The sequence below is a fragment of the Oxyura jamaicensis genome, chromosome Z (genome assembly GCF_011077185.1).
Source record: "Oxyura jamaicensis isolate SHBP4307 breed ruddy duck chromosome Z, BPBGC_Ojam_1.0, whole genome shotgun sequence".
Taxonomy (NCBI): domain Eukaryota; kingdom Metazoa; phylum Chordata; class Aves; order Anseriformes; family Anatidae; genus Oxyura; species Oxyura jamaicensis.
This window is the reverse complement of record NC_048926.1, coordinates 40,073,925-40,095,660: the sequence shown is the minus strand read 5'-3', so window position 1 is coordinate 40,095,660 and position 21,736 is coordinate 40,073,925. Positions and strand designations below refer to the sequence as shown.

Sequence of the window (21,736 nt, the reverse complement as noted above, 5' to 3'; positions counted from 1 at the left end):
GGAAATCAAGTATATATTTAAAACCTTGAAATATTGTGAAGAATAAATTTCTAGTAAACCTTTTATTTAATTGAAAAATTTTATTAGAAGAAAAAATGTTTCCCAACCAGTTTTAAAAAACAAAGTTTTTAGGGCTAACTACTGTCTTGATATCTGCACACCGACTGAATTGCACAGACACAGACTGTGAACAGAAGCTGCAGGTCATGACGCTAACAACACAACAATCTGTCTCTAGACACGAGCTTTTTAATAAGGAAAGTCATTTGGTTTCAGTGAGAATTAGTGTAATGGTGCCTGTTGCTCTGCATTTTAGAAGTAAAATAGCTCAGTGTGAATGTCTTGATCCACATGTAGGTCTTCACCATTAATTCAAGAAATGGCATTCGTATAAAGGTTTTGAAGTCAGTCTATACCAATAAAAAGAAATACACTTTTAGTTTGAGAGTCTATAAAAAGCCTTATGTGTCGCATAAGCCAGGTTTATTCTAATTTTCTTATCATTTATTTTAATGTTGAAAAAGCCTTTTACTAAGTCATATGGGATGTTTTAATGCTGCATTAAAAGTATGAGGCATTTTTTTTTGTTAAATGAGGTAGTTTGTATTCTACTTGGGTCGTTTTTTTTGTTCACAGGTATATTGCAGGTCTCCACATGGTACAATAAATAAACTGATAGAAAATTGGTAAGGTCACATAATTAATGCTTAGTTATTGCTTATTGCTGCTGTGTGTATGGAAAGTCAACACGCTGGATTATCTTTACCTAGAAGGATGCTTATAAAGACTATACGTAGGACATGACCAAGTATAAGAGTTAATGAGTGTGGAGCAAGTGTTTTTCTTTCTCTCACTTTTTAAGTGCCTGAGTCATGTGAGTGCATGTTGAAGCAATTCCTCCTGGCGTTAGATATTGGCTTCACCAGCGGCAGCAGCAGGACAGCTCGCAGTCTGCCTGTACAGAATGAGTTACAAGGTCAGGGCCTTATCGTGTAAGTTTGTCCTGCTGCTGCCGGAGCTCCCATTGACACTAATGAGAAAACTGCCACTGACTTCAGCAGAGTTAGGTTGGTTGGCTGACACCATTTAGACCGGGTCCTCAAAGGGCATGATGATTTTTTTTAGGTGGAAAAGATCATGCATGCAAGAGATTAGCAAAAACTGTCTCTGACATTAGAATACACTTTCCTTTCCTATAGTTTAATTCATATGAATGTTCATCAAGACTTTCTGCAGCTGTTCACAGTCCATGTCTATCTAATGCTCAAAAGATGAAGGGCAGTGGGCCAAACTAAGCTCATAATTTGAGTTGTTTCTATTTTTATCACTGCAGTTAAGACTAGTTACCTCTATTTTGACTTTTAAAATAGCCTGTCTGCCTTTGGCTGTTTGTTGTAAGGATAGCAGCATTTTTCTCCTTGTTCACATATGGAGGGGTTCTTCTTTTACTGGGATAAATGGACCACCTGCTTTTACTTGTAGGTGAGTAGTGATGGGGAAGGTGTTTAAATTTGCATCTGCAAGAGAATTTATCTTACAAAGCGAGCTTACAAGGTACAGGTTAGATAAGTGGATGGCAAGGTGGGTTGAAACCTGGATGAATGACTGGATCCAAAGGGTGGTGATCAGTGACACAAAGGCTGGCCAGGGGCCAGTCAGCAGCATTGCACCCTAGGGGTGGATGCTGGGGTCAATGCTATTTAATATCTTAATGAATGAGCACAACGGGACAGAGTGCACTCTCTGCAAGTTCACAGATGGTACAAAACAGGGAGGAACGGCTGATACACCAAGCGTTGGAGTGTCCCAAATAGTGACCTGGAGAGCTGGAGAAATGGGTGGAGAGGAATCTCATGAAGTTTAGCAAGGGGAAAGGCAAAGTCCTGCCTCTGCAGAGACCCCAGGCAACAGCCGGGGAATGAACTGCTGGAAAGCCCTTCTTCAGAAAGTCCCCAGGGGTCCTGGCAGACAGCAGGCTGACCAGCAAAGTGCTCTTGTGGCAAATGTGGCAGCCTGTACTGTGTTAGGCAGAGACTTAACAGCAGGTCTGAGGAAGGTGATCTTTCCCTTCTACTCAGCCCTGGTGAGTGCTGGGTCCAGTTCTGGGCTTGCCAGTACAAGAGGGACGTGGAGCTACTGGAGCATATCCAGCACAAGGCCACCAAGAGATGAAGGGACTGGGGCGCTTCTCCTGTGAGGAAAGGCTGAGAGAGACGGGACAGTTCAGCCTGGAGAAGTGGGGGCTTCCGTCTGTGTAAATACCTGATGGAAGGGACAGAAGAAAAAGGAGCCAGACCCTTCTTGGTAGTGCCCATTGACAGGACTGGGGGCAGTGGGCACAATCTGAAAAATACAAAATTCCATCAGAATGTACGATAAATGTTTTTGTACTGTGAGGACGGTCAGACACAGGTTGCCTGGAGGGGTTGTGTTCATCCATGGGGCCTCTCAAGACCCAGATGGGCATGGTCCTGTGCCATCTGTAGGTGGTCCTGCTTGAACAGGGGGCTTGAACCAGATGACTTCCAGAGGTCCCTTCCAAATTCAGCCATTCAGTAAAAATACCAACTAGTGATGGGGCAGAAAGAAAAAGGATCTTTTTTCTTGACAAGTTCTTGACATATGAGCTGAATGCTCATTCTTGTCCACTAAGGGATGTAAATGTATTATCAACTATGGTTCAGATCCTGATGGTGTTTTAGGTTGTATGTGGAAGAATTAGTTTTATCTTCTGCATCTTTAATGGGAAGTTCTGTATATTAAATTTTGCAATCACAAATAGGCTATACGTATAATAAAAAACAGATTGTGTCTTTATTTTTGAAACCAACTAACTTCTGGTTTACAGTGCCTTGTGTGGAACATAGATGAAAAACATTCTTTGCATGAGATACCCGTAAAACTACTCTGACAGACTTGGGTAACTGGCATAATCTAGACAAAAGTGTAAGAAAAGGTATTGATTCACTTGAGTGCTGAGAAAAGAGTTAATTTAAAAATAGAGATTAAAATCTGTGGTTTAAATGTCTGTACATAAAGACAAATGACACTCAAAGTGCTTCCTGTCATTAAAAACCTCTTATCTGTGGTTTTACAGTATTTATAAAACTAGATGTTCCCCTTAAAAAAATGCTGTTCTCCTTGATATTGATTGTTCTCAGTGTGTCTAGAACACAATAGTCCCAATTCACTTCAGAGAAGTACTAATAGCTACTTTTATTTGTTGTTTTTTTGAGGTTAAAACTTACCTTATGTGGCAGTGGTACAATTCTGTAAAACCTACAGAGATGAGATGTAATTTAAAGAATGAGCATGAACATTAAAGCTCCTCAGCTCTTAGCCGATCAGGAGTGATTATTTTTCCCTGAAATTAAGTAAGCAGGATCATAAATCGGTACAATGGCTCTGATTTATTTTTGGTCCAGATGTCTAGGTAGCTAACCATTATACATTAGCTAAATTTATTTGGAATGGTATCATCGTCTTTGTGAGTGTTTGGGGAGGTCTTGGTGGTGGACCTACTGTAAAATTACCTGGAGCAGAACTGAGCCCGTGTCCATCACAATGTCATTTTTTCTTCCACAGCTTTTTGTCATTTCTTGCGTTTTTAGTTAAGCCCTTCCTAATACAAAGGAATCTGAGAGAGCAGATCATTATTAACGAGGACTCTTTTGGACATAGAAAACCTGATACTTGCTTTGTAGGACTGCATGCTTAAAATTTAAATGTGTTGGGGTGTGAATCTCTTATTTTTATTTATCTTTGAAGTATTCTTCTCACCTTTAGTAAGAACTTCCTTGTCTCTCTCAGGAACTATGGAAAATTATTTGCATGTATGAATTTGGACAGGAGAAGTTCTTGCATGTGTTTAAAATCCTTATCAACACAGTCTCGTGTAAGCACAGATTGCAGACTGGGAGAAGAACTCACTGAGAGCAGCCCTGCAGAGAAGCACCTGGGTGTTCTGCCTGCAGCCCACAAGGCCAACTGCGTCCTGAGCTGCATCAGCAGAGGGGTGGGCAGCAGGTGGAGGGAGGGGATTGTGCCCCTCTGCTCTGCCCTTGTGAGGCCCCACCTGGAGTGCTGCATCCAGGGCTGGGCCCCCAGCACAAGAAGGATGTGGGGCTGTCAGAGCAGGTCTGGAGGAGGGCCATGAAGCTGATCTGAGGGCTGGAGCACCTCTGCTATGAAGAAAGGCTGAGAGAGCTGGGGATGTTCAGCCTGGAGAAGAGAAGGCTCTGGGGAGACCTCATTGTAGCTTTTTTAAAGGCAACATATGAAAAAAAGTGGAGAACAACTTTTTGTTCGGGCAGGTAATGGCAGGACAAGGGGGAATGGTTTAAAACTAAAATGGGAGATTTAGATTAGATGTTAGAGAAAATTCTTCACTCAGAGGGTGGTGGGGCCCTGGCACGGGTTGCCCATAGAAGCTGCGGATGCCCCATCCCTGAAGATGTTCAGGCCAGGTTGGATGGGGCTTTGGGCAGCCTGATCTGGTGGGTGGCATCCCTGCCCATGGCAGGGGGGTTGGAACCAGATGATCTTTGAGGTCCTTTCCAACCCAAGCCATTTTATGACATGATTCTATGACACAGTATGATTCTACTATATTGTGGATTTCAGAAGTTTTGCAAACTTCTTAAGATGCTTTGCACGTTTCTACGTGCCTTGCTCTTGTTCATCGGGGTGCTGGTTATGAGGCAGTTGGACAATTTTGAGGACCTTTTGGAAGACAGTCTGGGTAGAAAAGTGCTTCCTAGAAAAGTCAGTCTCCCTTTTTAAAATTGATTGGATCAGAAATAGAACTTGTTTGAGGGCTCCAGAAAATCTTTAGCTACCTGTGATTTTCAGTAGTTGCATGCATTTTATTACTGCACAGTTAGGGCAAGATAAGCTGAGAGAGAGAGAGAGAGAGAGACAGTAAATGTCTTCAAAGTAATAATCTGCTTTAAGATTGATCTGGTTTAAGATTAGACACCCAGGGGCACTTCAGTGAAGTCCCAGGGAGTTTTGGAAATTGCCCAGAAGGAGAGAGTCTTGAGTTTGGGAATGGGATTTGCATTGCCATAGGTTTCTTGTATCAGTTTTGCGATCCTGTTCCATCAGCTGTTAACTTTGCTTTGCTGTTTCAGGTTAACCTTTTCGTTCTGCTGTCCGTCATCTGTGTGCTGCTGAACCTGGCTGGATTTATACTAGGATGTCAAGGTGCTCAGTTTGTGTCCAGTGTTCCTAGATGTGACCTGGTGAGCAGACCTAGTGATTTACACATATTTCTTCATAGTATGCTGCATCAGCTGTCAAGCTGGGCTCACAAAATGTGCTAACCTTGTGGTGCAAGTAAGGCATGTCAGGTGGTTAAAATACAGCTACAGTGTGTTGGGGGTAAAAAAAAACATATAATAATAAAAAAAAACTTGCTCTTTCAAGCCTAGACTCAATTCAAAGTGTGAACACACTCACTGAAATTAACAACAGTTTTTTTATTATCTGTGCTTATAAACATTTGCTCCTGGGGGGGGGGGAGGTGGAGTCTTCATAAGGTTTTAATCTCACTAAGGTAAAGACCCCAAAAGGGTATGTTGTGACCGTCTTAAAAAAGCATAATTGGCCCAGAAATGGTTTTGACTTCATTGATAGCTGGGCTCTGTCTTCAGCATCTGAAGACACAGCTGATTCTGTGCAAGGTAATCCCAAATGCATCCTTAGAAAATTCCTCTTGCCAGCATTATTCATTAATTTTAATATAAAGGTCACTTAAGAATTAGCAGAAAGGATTTTTATAGTAATCTGACAAAGATAAATCTTTGGTAAAAGCATGACTGGGTACTGATGAGCTAACTGAAAAAGCCCAGTCAGTATAATTTGTGGGTGAGAGTTTATACAGTTTTGCTATACCTGTTCAGAACAATATATGTTTATTACTTACAGAAAGAGCCATGAGGAAAAAAAAAAAAAAGGTAGATAAACCATTCTGTGTTCTCAGAACAATTCTTCAGCAGGAAAAATCTATCTCCACAGGAAAGGACAGATGGCAAAGGATTTTTGTCAAAGGGGTGTCATAAGAAGCAGAACAATTTTTGAATGAGAAACAGTGGAATAATTTAAATTGAAAGATACAGGATAAGTTAGTAATAAAGGTGATCGTGTGTAAGGGCCAGAGGAACTCTTAAGGGTTAATGGAAATATTTTTGACTATTGATTTTCATTCACGTGCTGCTTCACAGAAAGTTATTGTTGGTTCCTTAACATGCCAGTCAGCCCAGTGCAGTGAAAGTCCAAGATTACAAGCACTTAATACCAATGTACTGAAGCAGCATGGAGAACTGTTAGTGTTCTTCAAGACAAGGTGGTTAAACATTTCGGGAATTTCAGAGCATTCTGTGGCTGGAAGCATAGAGTACAGTGAAAAGACATTCTGAAAATCATGAATTACTCGATGAAGTGACTTGTGTAAGTGGAAAACCTTTGACGCAATGACTCTAGAGAATTTGACAGCTAATAAAACAATTATCTCAAGGTACACAAATGTTGAATTTCTACTTGAAAACCACGATAACAACATTACTCTGAAAGTTACAAACAGCAGTGCTGTATGGATGTAACTATTACTGCTGTGTCTGGGTTGAAATTACAGTCGTTGATGCTATTCTGTCCCACAAAGATGCAGAATATATATACCCATGAATCAAAGAATATGGCTTATGTATTGGTCAAGAGCTTCCAGGCTCCTAGGTATTGCAGGAGCTTGGATACTAAAATTGTTCAGTGATTGCTGCAGCTTTGATTAGATTTAAGTTGTATTTAAATGTCTTGAGCTTATTAGTAATGCTCTTTCAAATAAGAGGTATGTGTAATGCAGCTCTATGATGGGTGAATTGTTGGCATACTGAACTGTACAAACTTCATTTTAGAAGCCTATATTCCAGTTTGCATTGTCTGAGATACAGTTTAACACAGGCTCTGTGTTACACAGCTGAAAAAAAGTTGTGTAAAACAGGTAATAAATTTAAAAGCATGGGTTTTGTTTTTAAAGGTGGATGTGGGTGAAAACAAGATTTGTTTCTGTTGTGAAGAATTTCATCCCACTAAATGCACAGAAAAAGAGAATGCGCTGAAGCTCTACCCAGTGAAGTCGTGCAGTGCTGTTCACCTCCTTCTTAAGGTACCCTGCACTTGCTGCTTAAAATTACTGCTTTGATAATGTCCATACTTGGGTAAAAACGCAATATTGAAGCGATGTTTTTACTATGAAAAATTCTGTTATCTTCTGGTCTTCTACACGGAAGATTTTTTGCCCATCTTTGAGTCTTGACCAGGGCGTTGCTGATCTGACGTGTTTTAAATCCTTTCTGTGGTTTATACAACCACAGCTACAGTTCAGTTCAGACAAGACTGCATGGGTAAGGATGATGTAAATTTAAGCTTGTAATTAGAGGCCTCTGTTTGTCATCTCTCTTGGTATACTCAGCTCTTCTTAGCTTCTAAAGAAGCTAAAATAGAACTTCGAGACAGCATCATCGCCAAATAAAAAAGTGCTTTAACTATCTCAGATTCGGGTTTTTCACAGAAAAGCTAAGAGGAAGGTTAAAATTCTTGGAAGAATAGATGGCCTATAAATCACATCTGAGCAGTATTAAGCCCTCCTGGATCTCTTTGTCAAAAACACACAATAGGGCAAAACAAGCTTTTGCAAATTCTTCCAGTCTTGGAGATTACCTATCCTGAAGACTGCATCACATACATTTTTAAGAAGTAACTGTCATTGTCATCTTTGTGTTTTCTGTGTTTGTTTTTGATTTATTTTTTTTTGACATTTACAAATACCTTGATTTAATCTTTAATTTCCATAATCTTCATGTTCTTCAGAAAGTTCTCTTTGCTCTTTGTGCCCTGAATGCTCTCACCACCACAGTTTGCTTGGTAGCAGCTGCTCTGCGTTACTTACAGATATTTGCAACAAGAAGATCCTGCATAGTACGTGAGTGCAAGGCACTGCCTAAACAGTGGTACTAACAGTATAATTAGATTACATGGTTCAGTAACGTTAGATTGCAGTTGGAAGCTTTGTTAACGGAAGTTGCATTTGATTAGGATGAATCTCAGATTTCTGCAGAAGAAATTGAAGAACGAGGTCACATTTCAGATCCTGAAGATTTCGTCCCACCTGTGCCACCTCCTTCGTATTTTGCAACATTTTATTCGTATACTCCACGAATGAGTCGCAGGTAAATCCCCAGACTCTCTTCCTTTCTGTTAGTGTCTTTGGAAACATATGTAGTCTTCATTTAAGACCGTTTTCTCTGTTACTTGTTTAAAAATGTTGGTGGCTTTTTGTTTATAAAGTTAAAGAAATGATGAGTTAGGAGGCAGTGTAAATACAGTGGGATGAAGGGGCATAATTTTGTAGTTTTCGCTTCAGATTCTGTAGGAACTGTTTCCGAGTAACAGAAATGCTGCAATTTGACATGACTGAAAACTTTTATGATGCTGTCAAGAGCACACCAGTGACTGAAAGCCAGGCACAACTTGTGCGAGCGAGACTTGTGACCCAGAGATGCCCATTGCCAGAATAATTCAATCCTTCCTCTTTGGCTGATCAAAGGGTGTATTTTTATTGTGCCCTTACGCCGTGTGATCACTGCCCTTATCTCCATACCTGGGAAGACCCTGCACACTGTGAGCAAGCGGGCAGGATCTGTCCCTGTTGCTATTGCTGGGCTTTTCTTTGTCTGTAGCCATGTGATGGAGTTGGAGTGGAAGCAAGGAGAGAGGGAGGGATGAGTTAACATATCAGAGTACAAACAGGATAGTCACAAGTCATTGTAATGACTCTTTTTTTTTTCCCTTTTTTTTTTTTTTTGAGCAGGGAGATTCAGTACTACAAAGATAAGGGAAGAAGGATTTGGAGGATAATAAAATAATAGCTGTATTAATCGTCTTCTGAGTGACAGAAAGGGTGCAGAAAAATTTTCTGTTGCAGAAGGCTGCCTTCTTTGATATAATTAGTCTTATGAAACATTAAAATGTAAATTTGGTGTGTGGGGGATTATTTTTATCTGGGGTTTGCTACCCATTGTTTTCCAGGTAGTTACACACTCTTCACAGTAAGTAGCAGGTTAGCTTTGTTTATTAGTTTATGATTCTGGCGGGACTGCATTACTCTGCTGTGAACAGTCAATGCTTATAGGTAAAAATATCACGATGCCCAAGCAGCCTGTGATAGAACTCTTGTTTAAAACTCCTGCTTTTTGCTGTGTGCAGGACTGTGTTGTTTATTTCCATGTTTTGTCAGGAACACTGTGCGTGACCCCATGGTCCTTTCTGAGGTAATTACAGTTCCTGTTGTGGGGCTGCAAAAGTAAAATGGTACAGGAATAGATTTGGAATGAGAAAGCCATCTAAAACTCCAGCCTTTACTAAAAAAACATTGCTATGCAAGTCTCGGTTCCAGCATCTAACATGCTCATTAGGAAAACAGAGCGGTGTGAAAACAGAGCGGGGCGCGCAGTGATCTCTTTGGCAGATGAGGTATTTACTGAAATGTGCTTGTCACAGTTCCCCTGCTTTGCAGCGGGGCTGTCCTTTGTCTGGCGTGTCAGTCTAGATGGCTATCTCCTTCCCGGCAGCAGTGTTTCTCTTTGTCTATTTTCAGCACAGCAGGGCCTGCTGGGCAGTGTTGGAGGCTTCTGCAGCCTAGTGTGGGGTGGCTGCCTCGCCCATTGCTGCGCTGAAACTTGCTGATAATAACATCTAAGCGAAGGCGATGTCTTTCCAAAGTCAGCCAGTTTAAAGGTGCTGAGGGCAGAAGTGAAAGCAGCAGGCAGGCTTCGTTTCCCGTCCTGGCAGACAGGGAAACTGACTCGCCCCGGGCTGAGGTGTGACGGGGCCTGTTCTCCTCTGGCCTCCGCGCCCCCTGCCCATCATCTGCCTTCTGAGCTGAGCGCCTCTTCTGAGGAGAGAGGGCGACTGCTTTGGAGCTTGTCCAGGATCGAGAGGCACCCTCTGCCAACTGCACCCAGGGTTGTTCCCAGACAGACATGTCCAGATGAGAAAGCAAGCATTGCAGGCTTTGAAATGCGTGCCAGGGGCTGTTAGGATCCTGCTGCTCTTCTCTGCCACCCTTTGAGTTGCAGAGCTGGAGGCACTGCCAGCAAAGCCAGCTTGGTGGTCTGTTACTTTATTCACAGGAAACCTTCAGTGTTTGACCTGCTCGGTGACAAACTAGCATTGCAGATGTCTGCTCAACTCCTGCCTCTCACCTTGTTGTTTTACAGACAAGGGAGGAGCAGTTACTTTGCAGGACTGGCGCAGCAGTAGGACAACAGCTGAGGTTCCAGATTAGGAATTGAAATACAGAAGTGTTGCAGGGCATGTAAATTTAAGGGAAAAGGGAATCCACTTAGGGCAGCAAACCAGTCACCTGGGATTCAGAAATCTACCTTAGTCTGGTTGAAAATATTTATGATTTGGGAATTAGAGGCATTTACCAAAACGCAGATGTGTTTGCTCAGGTTACTCCCAGTTTGATACGTGTCTCAGATTGGCCCCACATGCCACTTGTTCCTTAGCAGCTCAGCACACCCCTGCTATTGGGCCACGTTGTAAGCCTGCAGCCCAGAGCCCTCAGCACGCATGAGGGTGAGGATGAGCCCATCCCTGTCAGTGTCCTGGCTGGCACCCGCCTGCCCCATGCCTGGAGCGCAGTGTGGCTGCCCAGAGAAAGCCTTTGTTACTGTTCCCTACCTCCCTGTGTTGTCACTTCAGAAAGCTGCTCACTGTTTACACCTTGACCCTTATGATCTCTGTGAAACTGCATGGCGTATGTGTAATCGGTAATTGCTTTCTACCCGTGCAGTAACAGTCTTCTGATACCCTGAGTGAAGTCTGTGTTACGATTGCTGGAAAAGATAGGTAGTGGCGGGGACAACTTTGGAGAGGGAGTACCTGCCTAGAGAAGAGGTTAGAGGAACACTGCCCGCTGTTGTCCACTGCAGTTTGCAGGACTAATGCATGAATTTCTCCCCTTGTGTAAAAAGAGAGAGTGGACTTTAAGAGATAAAGAACAGATTGACACACTCAAGTTTTATATGCTTTATGCCTTCACACTTAAGGGAATGCTTTTCTAGTTGCATAGTCTCTAATAAGATGTAACATGATATAATCCTTGTATGCAGCATTAATTTTCAGTGTGACTGAGCTGGGCAGAACAGATCAACCATATTTAAAAATGAAGTCAAACTAAGGTTCAAGCGGTGTATGACTCTGGGGTGTGCAGTGGCTGTAAGCTCAGCGCTTATGTGGAATACTTAAAAAAATATGAAGAATTAATATCAACTGAACTTTAATTTCCACTCTACTTGAAAATGATTTTGGAGCTTATAGGGACAGATGAAATAGGCTGAAATATTTTCTCAGTTTTTTAAATTAAAAAAGTAACGACCAGTTGCCAAAATCCTTTTTTTTTTGGCAAGTTTTATTCCTTTCCTGTCTAAGCAACCTTTTGTATACAGTTACTTATCTCCAGCTCGATTATCTGATAGCATTGCTAAAAAAAAAAAAAAAAAAAAAGATCCTTTCCACAGCCATTTTTAGTACCTCTAGAAAGTGTCCAGAGAAATCCTAAGCTCTACGGGGAAGGTCTTGCTCTTGTGCAGTGTATCTCTGTAGGCAGCCCACATCCAGCACTGGTAGCTAGCAGCCTGAAATGGATCTAGAGAGCAAAACTGATGGTTGTGTGAGGTGCCTGCTCAATGCCAAATCGGTAGCTTAAAATGTAAGGAAAAACAGGGAAAAACTTAGCTGACCTGAGTCAAAGAGTTGAAGGTTGTATAGGGGAGCTTCCCTGGGCAGTCCGTCACCACCCTGCCCCACTGTTAAATGAGGTAAGGTAAAAACTCATCGCCAAAAGCAACATTTGCCCAAAAGAGTTTCTTCAGACACAGTTCTGATTTCCTCCCTTTCTGCCACCTGAGAGGAAGATAATGCAGGAAAACATCTTCAGCATTTCGGCTATATATTTGAGGCTTCTTTGTTGTAAATTGAGAAGTAAGGTTATCTATGAGGTATATGTGCCTCAGACATGGATGGGTTGTAATATCCGTAGCCGAGCATCGTCACAGCCTCTACTCTTTCTCTGCAGCCGTATCTAACTAAACATGAAACATGAGATCAGAAGTATCTTGAATTTCAGTTATAATTTGGAATTTAATAGTTCATAAAAATCAGAGCTGGGATATTGTGTAAAAATGAGAGCTGGGTTATCGTGTTTTGAATGCCCAGCCATATTTGAGTCTGCGAGGTAAGCCTGAGCCTCTCTGAAGCTGCAGCAGCAGCGGGTGCCTGGGTGCGGTACTGCCCGAGGAGGCCTGAAGCTCTGGGGGCTGCACAGGCGAGGCACCTCCTCAGGAGCAATGCCCGCTGTGCCCTGGGGGGACCTGGCAGCTCGTGTCGAGTTTGCGAGCCACGGCTGAGATCCCCAGATCGGAGGTGGTGCAGGGAGGCCAGCGGAGCTGTGTCTGGCTGTGTCCTGCTGCCACTGGGACACCGTGCTGAGGGTGCTGCGTGGTGTCATGTGTTGCAGGATGCTCGGCTCCGATGTGATTCCGCTGCCGCACATTTACGGAGCGAGGATTAAAGGAGTCGAAGTGTTCTGCCCCCTGGATCCACCTCCTCCATACGAAGCTGTGGTGAGCCAGATCAGCTCCGAGCAGGTATGATCCATAGCGGTCTCAAAGTGAAATATGTCTGTCTGCTGTAAGGGTAAGACCTGCAACTCACCTGTAGAGCTTAACAACTTCTTCCCGGTTGTGTGTTGTGGGAGAGAACTACTTGAGTATGGGCGAAGGAGCAGAATACACAGTGGAGCACAGTGGTTGTCCTCACGTGCTGCTTCCCTGCTTTGCTTCCCTTCTCTACCTGTAGTCTTCCCATGTTGGACAACACTGGGACTTTTACCATGTGCACTGACCCCTTGTCACTGCTGTTTTCAGAAGACAGATGCTGCCCCCAAAAAAATACTCAGGAGGATGAAATAGTCTGAAGTGGATGATGGAAATTAATTTTAGAAATACACCACTCTTGGTTTTGCAGTGGAATTAAACCCCTATAGCATAGTCACCATGTAGTTAACTGCTCACTTTCTAAGATGGATGTTGCAGCTCCTGGAAAGCATTGGAAAAAAATTATGATGTTTTCTGATTTTCAACTTCTGTTTTATTCCAGGAAGCTGCACTGCAAATAGGTGTGGTGGAAGTTGTTGCTGATTCAGTGGAAACATGTGGCAGGCAGGCCTCTCAAGGTAAAAAGAACATTTTAGAATTTGCTGTACAGCAGTTCTTCCCAATCCAGATGGATTAATATCGCAGCAGCATTATTATTTCTGTGAAAGCCACCCACCCTTTGAAAGCCAAAGATGCAGAATTACGATTGTATTGGGCAGCAGGAACAGAGATTAACCTTTAAAATACAAAAAAAAAAAAAAAAAGTTGTTCACTGTTATGATCCAGGAAGAAAGGTATATTCCCTTCTCAGCAATCTACAAGTTAAGTTGCTGACTCTGCATCCATACATTGTAAGAAATGATCTCCAGCTCCAGTGTCTCCATGTGCTTTGCACAGACAGTGGTGCCTGTTTGACAATTCGTTGCTGATGAAAAGAGTAAAATTAAAAAAATAATGTGTAGATATGTGTTGAGCTAAATGTGGGACTTCCTCCATTACTGAGCTTGCACTGGAAGAATTGCTAATGAGTTTCTGCACACTGGTACAGGACGTGGCTACACTACAAGTAGAGGTTACATCAGACTTTTTTCAGCATTGTTTCAGAAAACCATGGAAATTGTTCCAGGCTGTTTTCAGCCTAGCTTTTCCATTTGCTGTGCTGTACACTTGCAGTTAAAATATTGTTGGCTCCCAGGTAAGCAACAGGCAGCTTTTCCAGTACAGCCCTGGTGAAAATCCGTTCTGCTTCTCATTTTAACTTCCTATTGCTGCACAAATTGTCTGTTGTTCAACAGATGGTTGTGTGCTTATCTGCACAGTGATTACAACACAAGAATATGGAGAGTAAAGATGCCTAAAAAAACACAAAAAACAAGCCAAAAACAACTAATGTCCCAAAATTCTTATATGACTCTGACTCCTGCTGACTTCCTAAAAAAGCTGTGGAAAAACCTTGGTTTGTGAAGTTAAACAGTTGAAATTATCCCTACTAAGTGATGACAGGAGAAAAAATTGTTTGATTGTTTGTTTTCCCGCAGAACTACACTTTAGTCAAATAACAATTCTTTCAAACTTTGCTTACACTCCAGCAGTCTGCCTGAAACAGCCGGAAACCAACACCTGCATGCTTCTGGTATCTCATCAGTTGTGATGGCCAGAAAGAGATTCAGAGGAGTGGCGGCACACAGCTTAGTTCACAAGGCCTTCTGATAGATGAAGCTGCTGTTGCATTCTCTGGGCACTTTTAATGCAAACTGGTATCAGACGTGAGACTGCATGGTGGCCGCTTAAAGTTCTGAGAACAGAAAACAGGAAGAGAAAACTACAGAGAGGCAACAGAGTCGGGAAAGTTTCCAAACAAACAAACAAACAGAAAACACCCAAAAACTCAAAATGCATGATAAGGCATTGTTTGAGGCATTGTTTGTATTTAAAAACTTCCTTTCAAGCAAGCAGACTGGAGCACATGTGGTAAATTGTACTCTCCTCCCCATCTTTTTAGCTTGTTTGTCCATCCTGTTTTTATTAATTGGCCTGCAAAGAGACTTTTACTTCTCAGCCTGGCTATTAAGTTCATGTGCAAGAAGAAAGTGAGTACCTTGGTAAAGAAAATTAACATTGTTTCTTCTAGATGCCAAGGCCTTCTAGGGGCAGTGATTTTAAGAAAAGAAAATACACTGAACAGTATCCCTCCGTTTATTTATATTTGTGGAGGTGTACTTGGTCTGGCTGGAATGAAGTTCATTTTCTTCATAGCATCCTGAATGGTGCTGTGCTTTGGATTTGTGGCCAAAACAGTGCTGATGACACGCACTGAGCAGTGCTAGACAGCTCCGCTCCACCAAAACTGCTGTCTTGCTTCCCCTCCTCAGAAGAGGAGGGAAAGAAGAAAAGGAAAGAAACAACTCACGGGCTGAGATAAGGGTAATTTAATTAAAGGAAAAGTCATTGTTAAGGGAAAATTATAATTAATTAAATGATTTAACTACAAAGAACAAAAAAAGAACACAAGCAAAGGCTGTGGAAGTGCAGAGGAAATACATTACTCTCTGCTTCCCCCCAATGAGCAATGCTTGACCACGTCCTTGAAGCAGGGCCTCAACGCATGTAGCTGTTGTCTGGGAGGACAGACGTTTTCACGAGAGCCCACCCCTCCCCTCTTCTTCCTTTTCCCACCTTTTATTGCTGAGTGTGACACCACATGGTATGGAATATCCCTTTGGTTGGTTTAGGTCAGCTGCCCTGCTGATGTTCCTTCCCCCCCTCTTGCCCGTCCCCAGCCTGCTGGCTCTGGGGGGGCTAGCGGGGATGGCTGTGTGGGGCTTGGCTGCCTGCTGGGGGTAAGGCACCAGAGCAGGGACACACAGGGAGGAGGCAGGCATGTTACACGTGGGGCAGAGTAACTCCGCCGGCTGGCTCAGCTAATGTGGAGTAACAGTCTATAAATAAGTGCTGAACTTATGGTTCGTGCTGGTGGTCTGTTGTGCCAGGGCATTTGTGTTCAATGCCTTGATTCCCTTGGCATCATCGGGACTGGAGGACAAGGTGTAGCTCCCAGTGGAAGTGAAGGCTGCCTGCTACCTACCCGAATCCTAGCTGCTGGCTGCAGGAGGACCTGAGACATTCTTTGTGCCAGTTGAAATGGTTTTACTGGCTTCAGAAGACTTCTTGTCCAGCAGAATAGTACTTTCACTGCCAACTATAATATGAAGACAACCTACTGGGGATGCTTGGCAGCTGCCCTGTGTCATCACCTACTGGGTTGATGCATTTCCAGTATGCACCAGCTTTACACCACCTACACCTTAACCTCTAAGGCACTTTAACACCTGTAACATAATTATGAATTATTGTAAGATCATGAAATCAGGTTATTCTTCTGATTAGTATCTTTTGAAAAAAACCTTCACCAGAATACCAGCACCACTGTACCTGAAGGACTGACTGGTAGCACAGCTTCTTATTGGTGATGGATTTAGTCCTGTGTGGTTCTTGGTCTGCCATGCTCTGTTGCTAGGTCCTATTTCCTGACTTTTCAGGCTGGTGTCTGCTTTATATAGGCTGTGCCACTGTTTTTGATTTTCAGAAGATTCTAGGTTGTATTTGTGTGGGAGATAAGGTGTTATCTTTAACAAGTACACATCATCCAAGTCTTAATTTGCTTGACGGCTTCAGCCACTGGCAGTTTTCTGGTGGGGTACTAGCATGAACATTTTCCATGTTCTGAATAAGACACTATCTGCATTCATTTTGGTTTTGCCTTTTGTGTGAGCAAGAAAATTGTTTCCTTGTAAGACGCCAGGTGCCTCAGATGGAGGCACAGAACTAGGTTAGTTGCAAAAAGTGTATCTTCATCCTGTCCCATGCACTTCGCAGGAGTGACAGCACATAATCCCACCCTCAGCAAAGGGAGGAGTATTTATTAACTGGAGAGATGATACAGATAACAAGAATTCAGGGAAGTCTTTATTTTAAGAAAGAATCATATGAAACAAGGTCTTTAATTCCTATGTAAGGACTGGTGACTGCTTTGTGAGCTACATGATTGCAAACAGTGACTGACTTCTGTGGCCAGATGCTGTTGTATCTTGGTACTGCTGCTTATATGCAAGAGTATTTCAGGCTCTGAGAGGTTTAGTTTTCTCTCTGAGAAGCTACCTTATGCTCTGAAAAGGTAGTTCAAGGTGAGGTTTCTGTTAGGCAGAGCTGTATTTGCTGCTGCTCCAGTTGTATAAGGCTGAACAGGTTTCTGTAAAAATTTAAGCGGGCTTTAGATGAGTATTTCTGGTGAGCGTAGGCATACGCACACGTACAAGCAGCTCTAAGCTTTTGTGTCCAATCATTACACAAAAAGAAAAAGGCAATAACCTGAAATAATGGCCTGCAGATCTGCTTTGTTCTAATGACTTTTCCTTTGCTATTCCTGATTATGCAGGTGATGAAATTCCTAAGTCTTCCAGCAGAGTGAGCCTTTCACCTTCAGCTGCGAGCCCCACGCCTGCAGAAGGAGCATACAAGAGAGCCTTCAACCCCTTGCAGAGGCGCTCCAAAAGTGACCCTGTGCTGCACTGCCAGTTGCCCCAAGGTGACTTAATTTTCTCTGTCTGTGCTTAGTTAATGAACCCTTACGGGAACATTTGGGCCCATGGCAGGGGCTTGGAACAAGATGATCTGTAAGGTCCCTCCAACCCAAACCGTTCTGTGATTCTGTTGGTCAGAGAGGGTCAGCATCCGGAACCCGGTACCTGCAAGTGTCAGCTACTGCCTCCCAGCAGAGCTCCTAGATTACAGCACAGTCTGTGCTTTGTCACATCCCCTCTGTGCAATGCCCTAGTCTTACCATCTCTGTAGGCTTTCACCTCTAAGAACAGGGTCTGTAGCAGCAGGCATTGCTACTTCAGGGAGGAGGGAGAATGGTGGAAGAGGAGGAGATAACACAGGATTGCTCAGTGTACTCACACAGTAGCATCTAAAAGCTTGCAGAGGCAATGTCATTGTGCAATTAGCAGCAACATTAGCTTGGGTATTTGGTATTAGCTTCTTAATGTACTCTCCTCCCTCCCCCTTTTCTCCTTCCTCGTAGCACAATAAATAAATAAACGCACAGCAGAGAGCTGATGCAGTCTGTTGCAGATCCTGTGGTGTCAGTGATCCAATGCAGTTGCTGTGGGAAAACTGCTAGTGTGGCTGCACAGCCCTTCATTCTGTCGACAGTCTGAAAAATCCACTCGTCAATAGTCTTGTGGTTTTTATTACAGGCTGTTGGAACCCTGTAATAGCTGCTAATACACATCGTCACTGACAGAACAGAGGTGGGGAGGGGGTGTGTTAGCAATAACCGTTTGTTTTGAACACTGGATTATGCTTTTTATTTTGTGGAATGCGTTCATGTCTCCACTGCATCATCTGTTTTCTCTTTCCCTCCTATCAACTTCCACTGCAGCACCCCAGAGAATCTGCTGCTGAAGCAATAGTTGAATGACACAGAGCCTATTCAGACCTGGGAAAGCAGAGCAGAGCGTTTCTGGGGTGGAGGGAATCCGTCAGCCAGAAGTGTCTGGGCTCTTCAGGCTCCATGAGTAATCGGTTAGGCCCGCTCAGCATTGGGCCTGAAAGCTAAATACACAACTGCTGCCGAAAGGGAAGTCAGCTGCTGTAGCAGCGGAAGCTGCTCCAAGTTAGTTTGTGCTCTTCTTGCTGGAAAGCCTTGGATCTCCTCCTGGTATTGTTGTACTTGGCATAATGCCATTAAAGAGCTGCTTGAACAACCCATAGGCGTCCTCTTTTTTGTAGGGACAAAAATTAGTGATTGTTGCTTAGACCCAAGGCAGTGGATTGTTATTTGGACTAAAGGCAGTGGAATTGATGTCCTGCTGACCTTTGCTTGATCCTTGCAATGTCATTTTGAATGGCTGTTTGAAGTACATTTCCAGTTTGTGGTATTACCAGCTTCCAGCTTGAGAAGCAGTTATTTCCAGATATTTTGTATACAGACCTTTTGGCTGGTGAACTGAGAGTTACAAAAAGTTCAGGAAGGATCATAAAGCTCCACAAACTGATCAGCCTGCTTTGTATGTTAACATTAATACTGAATGCTCATTCCAGCTCTCACCAATCAGAGCAGAAGCAGAAGAGAAGGTAACTGATGTATAGAAAATGGCAAATAACATTCACAGAAATGTTCCTCCAGGCCCTTTGATGCGTGATATGCACTCAACCATAGCTATGTACTTTATTTTACAAGCATTTTCTGTAACATAAATTCAATGCAGGGTGCACCTTGCATGCCGTTCTGGCTGTGCCAGACTGTTAATTTTTACTTGGTTAAACCGCGTGCTGCATCGTCACTGAATCAGTATTGAAATCTCACAAGATACTTGTTGAAATGTACCGTGAAGCAAGTAAATTGTTTGCTCTGTTGATCTTTGTCTTCAGGCCCGGTGCTCAGCTGTGAGGCTGCAACACAGACTGAAATTAAACCACAAGTTGACACTGTCGCGTTGCGGAAGAGCTTGAGAACAAGAGCTTTGAGATCAAGACCCCGATCTTTGATAGACTACAAGTCTTACATAGACACTAAGATGCTTGTGGCACGGTTCCTAGAGCAGTCCTCCTGCAGCATGACACCTGACATACATGAATTGGTGGAAAACATCAAGTCTGTTTTAAAATCAGATGAGGAACATATGGCTGAAGCTATCACCAGTGCCACCTTCCTTGAGCAGGTATTGTTACTTATAAGCTGGCCTTGGTTTGGAAGTCTAGGTTTACACTTGCAACTCTGTGTGTCAAAATTTTTGAACCCAATTTAAATTCTGTGGTATTTTAGCTTCATACTGGGAATGCACAAGAAGTGGTGAGGCTGTGCATGTGCAGTGTCTCTGGCCTTGGGGTTGACAGAGCAAGGAGGTCAGAAGACTGAACACTGTATTTTTTAAAGCTGAAAGAGATGGTCTTTTTTAGTGGAATCATGAATAGTAAATGACATGGCAATGTTCTATAGTGAAGGTGGCAGGTGAGAGCGAAGAGAAGCAACTGGCACAAATGGAGGATGACAAGAAAATTTTTATGTAAACCCACTGGCAGCAAATTTTTGTGATTTGCTGCCGTAATAGGACCTGAATAAATGCAAGATGTAGTACTAAATGAAAAAAAAAGTAGAAAAGATATGCTTACATCAGTGGAATAAATATTCAGCCATTGCAGACATTGCAGACGTGATCAAACAAATGTTTTGGCCGCTTATACAGCAGTTGGAAAAAAGAGTTGATTCAAGCACAGCATGAGTGATTTGCTGTGATAACTGGTTTTGGTTCGAATTGTCATGCAAAACACTTCAAAAATTTTAATTCAGGCTGTGGAAATACAGTGCAATTTTCCACTGCAGCCTGCCTCAACAGATTTGACACAAAAGAGCTGGAAGTATTTTACTTAGGAGAATTTTCTTTTTCACACTGGCCTAGAGCTTGTTACAGTCCAGTGGCTTCAGCAAGAAGTAACACTTAGCTTCCTATTAAAGTGTACCTGATGTGCCATAGTTTGGGGTGAACTAATTCTTGTGCAGCTTTCACCAAAAAAAAAAAAGGGGAAAAAAACCAAACCATTAATTGAGGAATGACAACACATGACTTTTCTCAGTGGGACTTTTCCTCTCTCTCTTGTACAAATACCAGTTTTACTCTCAGATATATATATATATTCACACAGATATATGAAAACAGACAACCCTACAATTCCTTCCTAGTTGGGTAAGAAACCATCCTAATGGAACAACAGCCTGAAAACAAATCTGATTTACGTTTTTTCTTTTCAAAGGTGATGGCGCCTGCCCAGCAAGCCATGTCACTGCGGGCCCCCGTGCTCCCTTTCAGGCAGCATCCTGGATTGCTGCACCTGGAGAGCTGTGGTGACCTGAGTACTTTCACAGCCGGTGAAGGTCAGTCGGCAGAGAGGAGGATCCAGAGAGCAGAGCACGAGCGGCCTCACAGTCTTATTGGAGTTGTCAGGGAAACTGTACTTTGAGGTGGTTTCTCTCTGTTCCTCGGGAGAGCATTTCTGTCAGGCATTCATGCTGCACAGGAAACCCATCTCTGACAAGTAGGTGGAAGAGGGTGTTGCCAGCGGATTTTTTATACCCTATTGCCCAGACTCCCAATGGGAAGCTCTTTCTACAAACCCTCTGAGGCAGACTGCGAGCTGACCTGCAAATTGGGCTGTTCAGATGCAACTAATGTTTGTGAAACAGCACTGTTCTGTTGCACCTCTGCAGTCTACTGCCACTTAGGACAGAGTTGTTTTTTCCTCAGCTTAGATGCGGCAGAAGAGCTCTGTGCCTTGGTTCATTGGGCTGAGGCAAGGACAATTACTGTGTGTGTGCACTTTATGTCTCAGTGAAGAACACAGGGCAGAGCCAATGCCTGTGTTTATCTGGTGTAAATTACCATAGCTCCACTGGTTTTTAGCTGGCCTGTTCCAACTTACTTCCTCATAGAGGTGCTTTTTATGTATCAGCTGACATATATGCTGAAAGCATTTACGCAGCCATCTCAAATCCTCTGCAGATGTGCAGGTGACTACCTAATACTGTTTTGGCAGCCTTAACCACTAGGCCACAGTGACCCCTGAGTTTACACTCTTTAGCTAATAAATGAATGTAGAAGCCAGTTGGCTCAAGCTGTTGACTGCAGATAGTTTGTCAAGCTCTGTTCTGTATCTATGCTGCTAACTGGGAATACACTAAGTGTTTCCAGAGGCTGGGATCAGGCACAAAATTTTGATTTGCAAGGCTAGTTGCAGCCTTCTGTGTCTCAGCAGGATGAGTAAATACTCCTGCTGCTGTTTTAATGATAATGCTTCATTTAACAATTATTAAACAGCTTTCATACTGAAAACCAAAAAGCTTTACAGTGAGTTTTAATTAAGCTTGTTCAGAAGTGGAAACTGCAGTTTCACTTATGAAAGATAAGTTCAGTAAAATAAAATGCTCATCTCTACTCTCGAATTGGTGTTTTATTTTT

The 21,736-nt window shown here is 42.9% G+C and overlaps 1 protein-coding gene across 1 annotated transcript; it reads left to right on the top strand.

The window, feature by feature from the left end:
* The first annotated feature begins 882 nt into the window (after positions 1 to 882).
* Positions 883 to 21,720, top strand: FAM189A2 (family with sequence similarity 189 member A2). Its single transcript, XM_035309910.1, has 10 exons — positions 883 to 992; positions 4,970 to 5,243; positions 7,034 to 7,162; positions 7,867 to 7,974; positions 8,092 to 8,225; positions 12,581 to 12,710; positions 13,222 to 13,297; positions 17,155 to 17,304; positions 19,155 to 19,444; positions 20,535 to 21,720. Exons 1-10 carry the CDS (start codon positions 883 to 885, stop codon positions 20,739 to 20,741), a joined length of 1,608 nt encoding a protein of 535 aa, XP_035165801.1. The 3' UTR covers positions 20,742 to 21,720.
* Positions 21,721 to 21,736: the final 16 nt, after the last annotated feature.

Bases quoted from the DNA above. Each gene is read 5' to 3' on its own strand.
- FAM189A2 (XM_035309910.1), top strand. From the start codon at position 883: ATGTTGAAGCAATTCCTCCTGGCGTTAGATATTGGCTTCACCAGCGGC. The intron at 993-4,969 runs GTAAGTTTGTCC...ATCTGGTTTAAG, and splicing joins CAAGGTCAGGGCCTTATCGT to ATTAGACACCCAGGGGCACT. The intron at 19,445-20,534 runs GTATTGTTACTT...TTCTTTTCAAAG, and splicing joins GTGCCACCTTCCTTGAGCAG to GTGATGGCGCCTGCCCAGCA.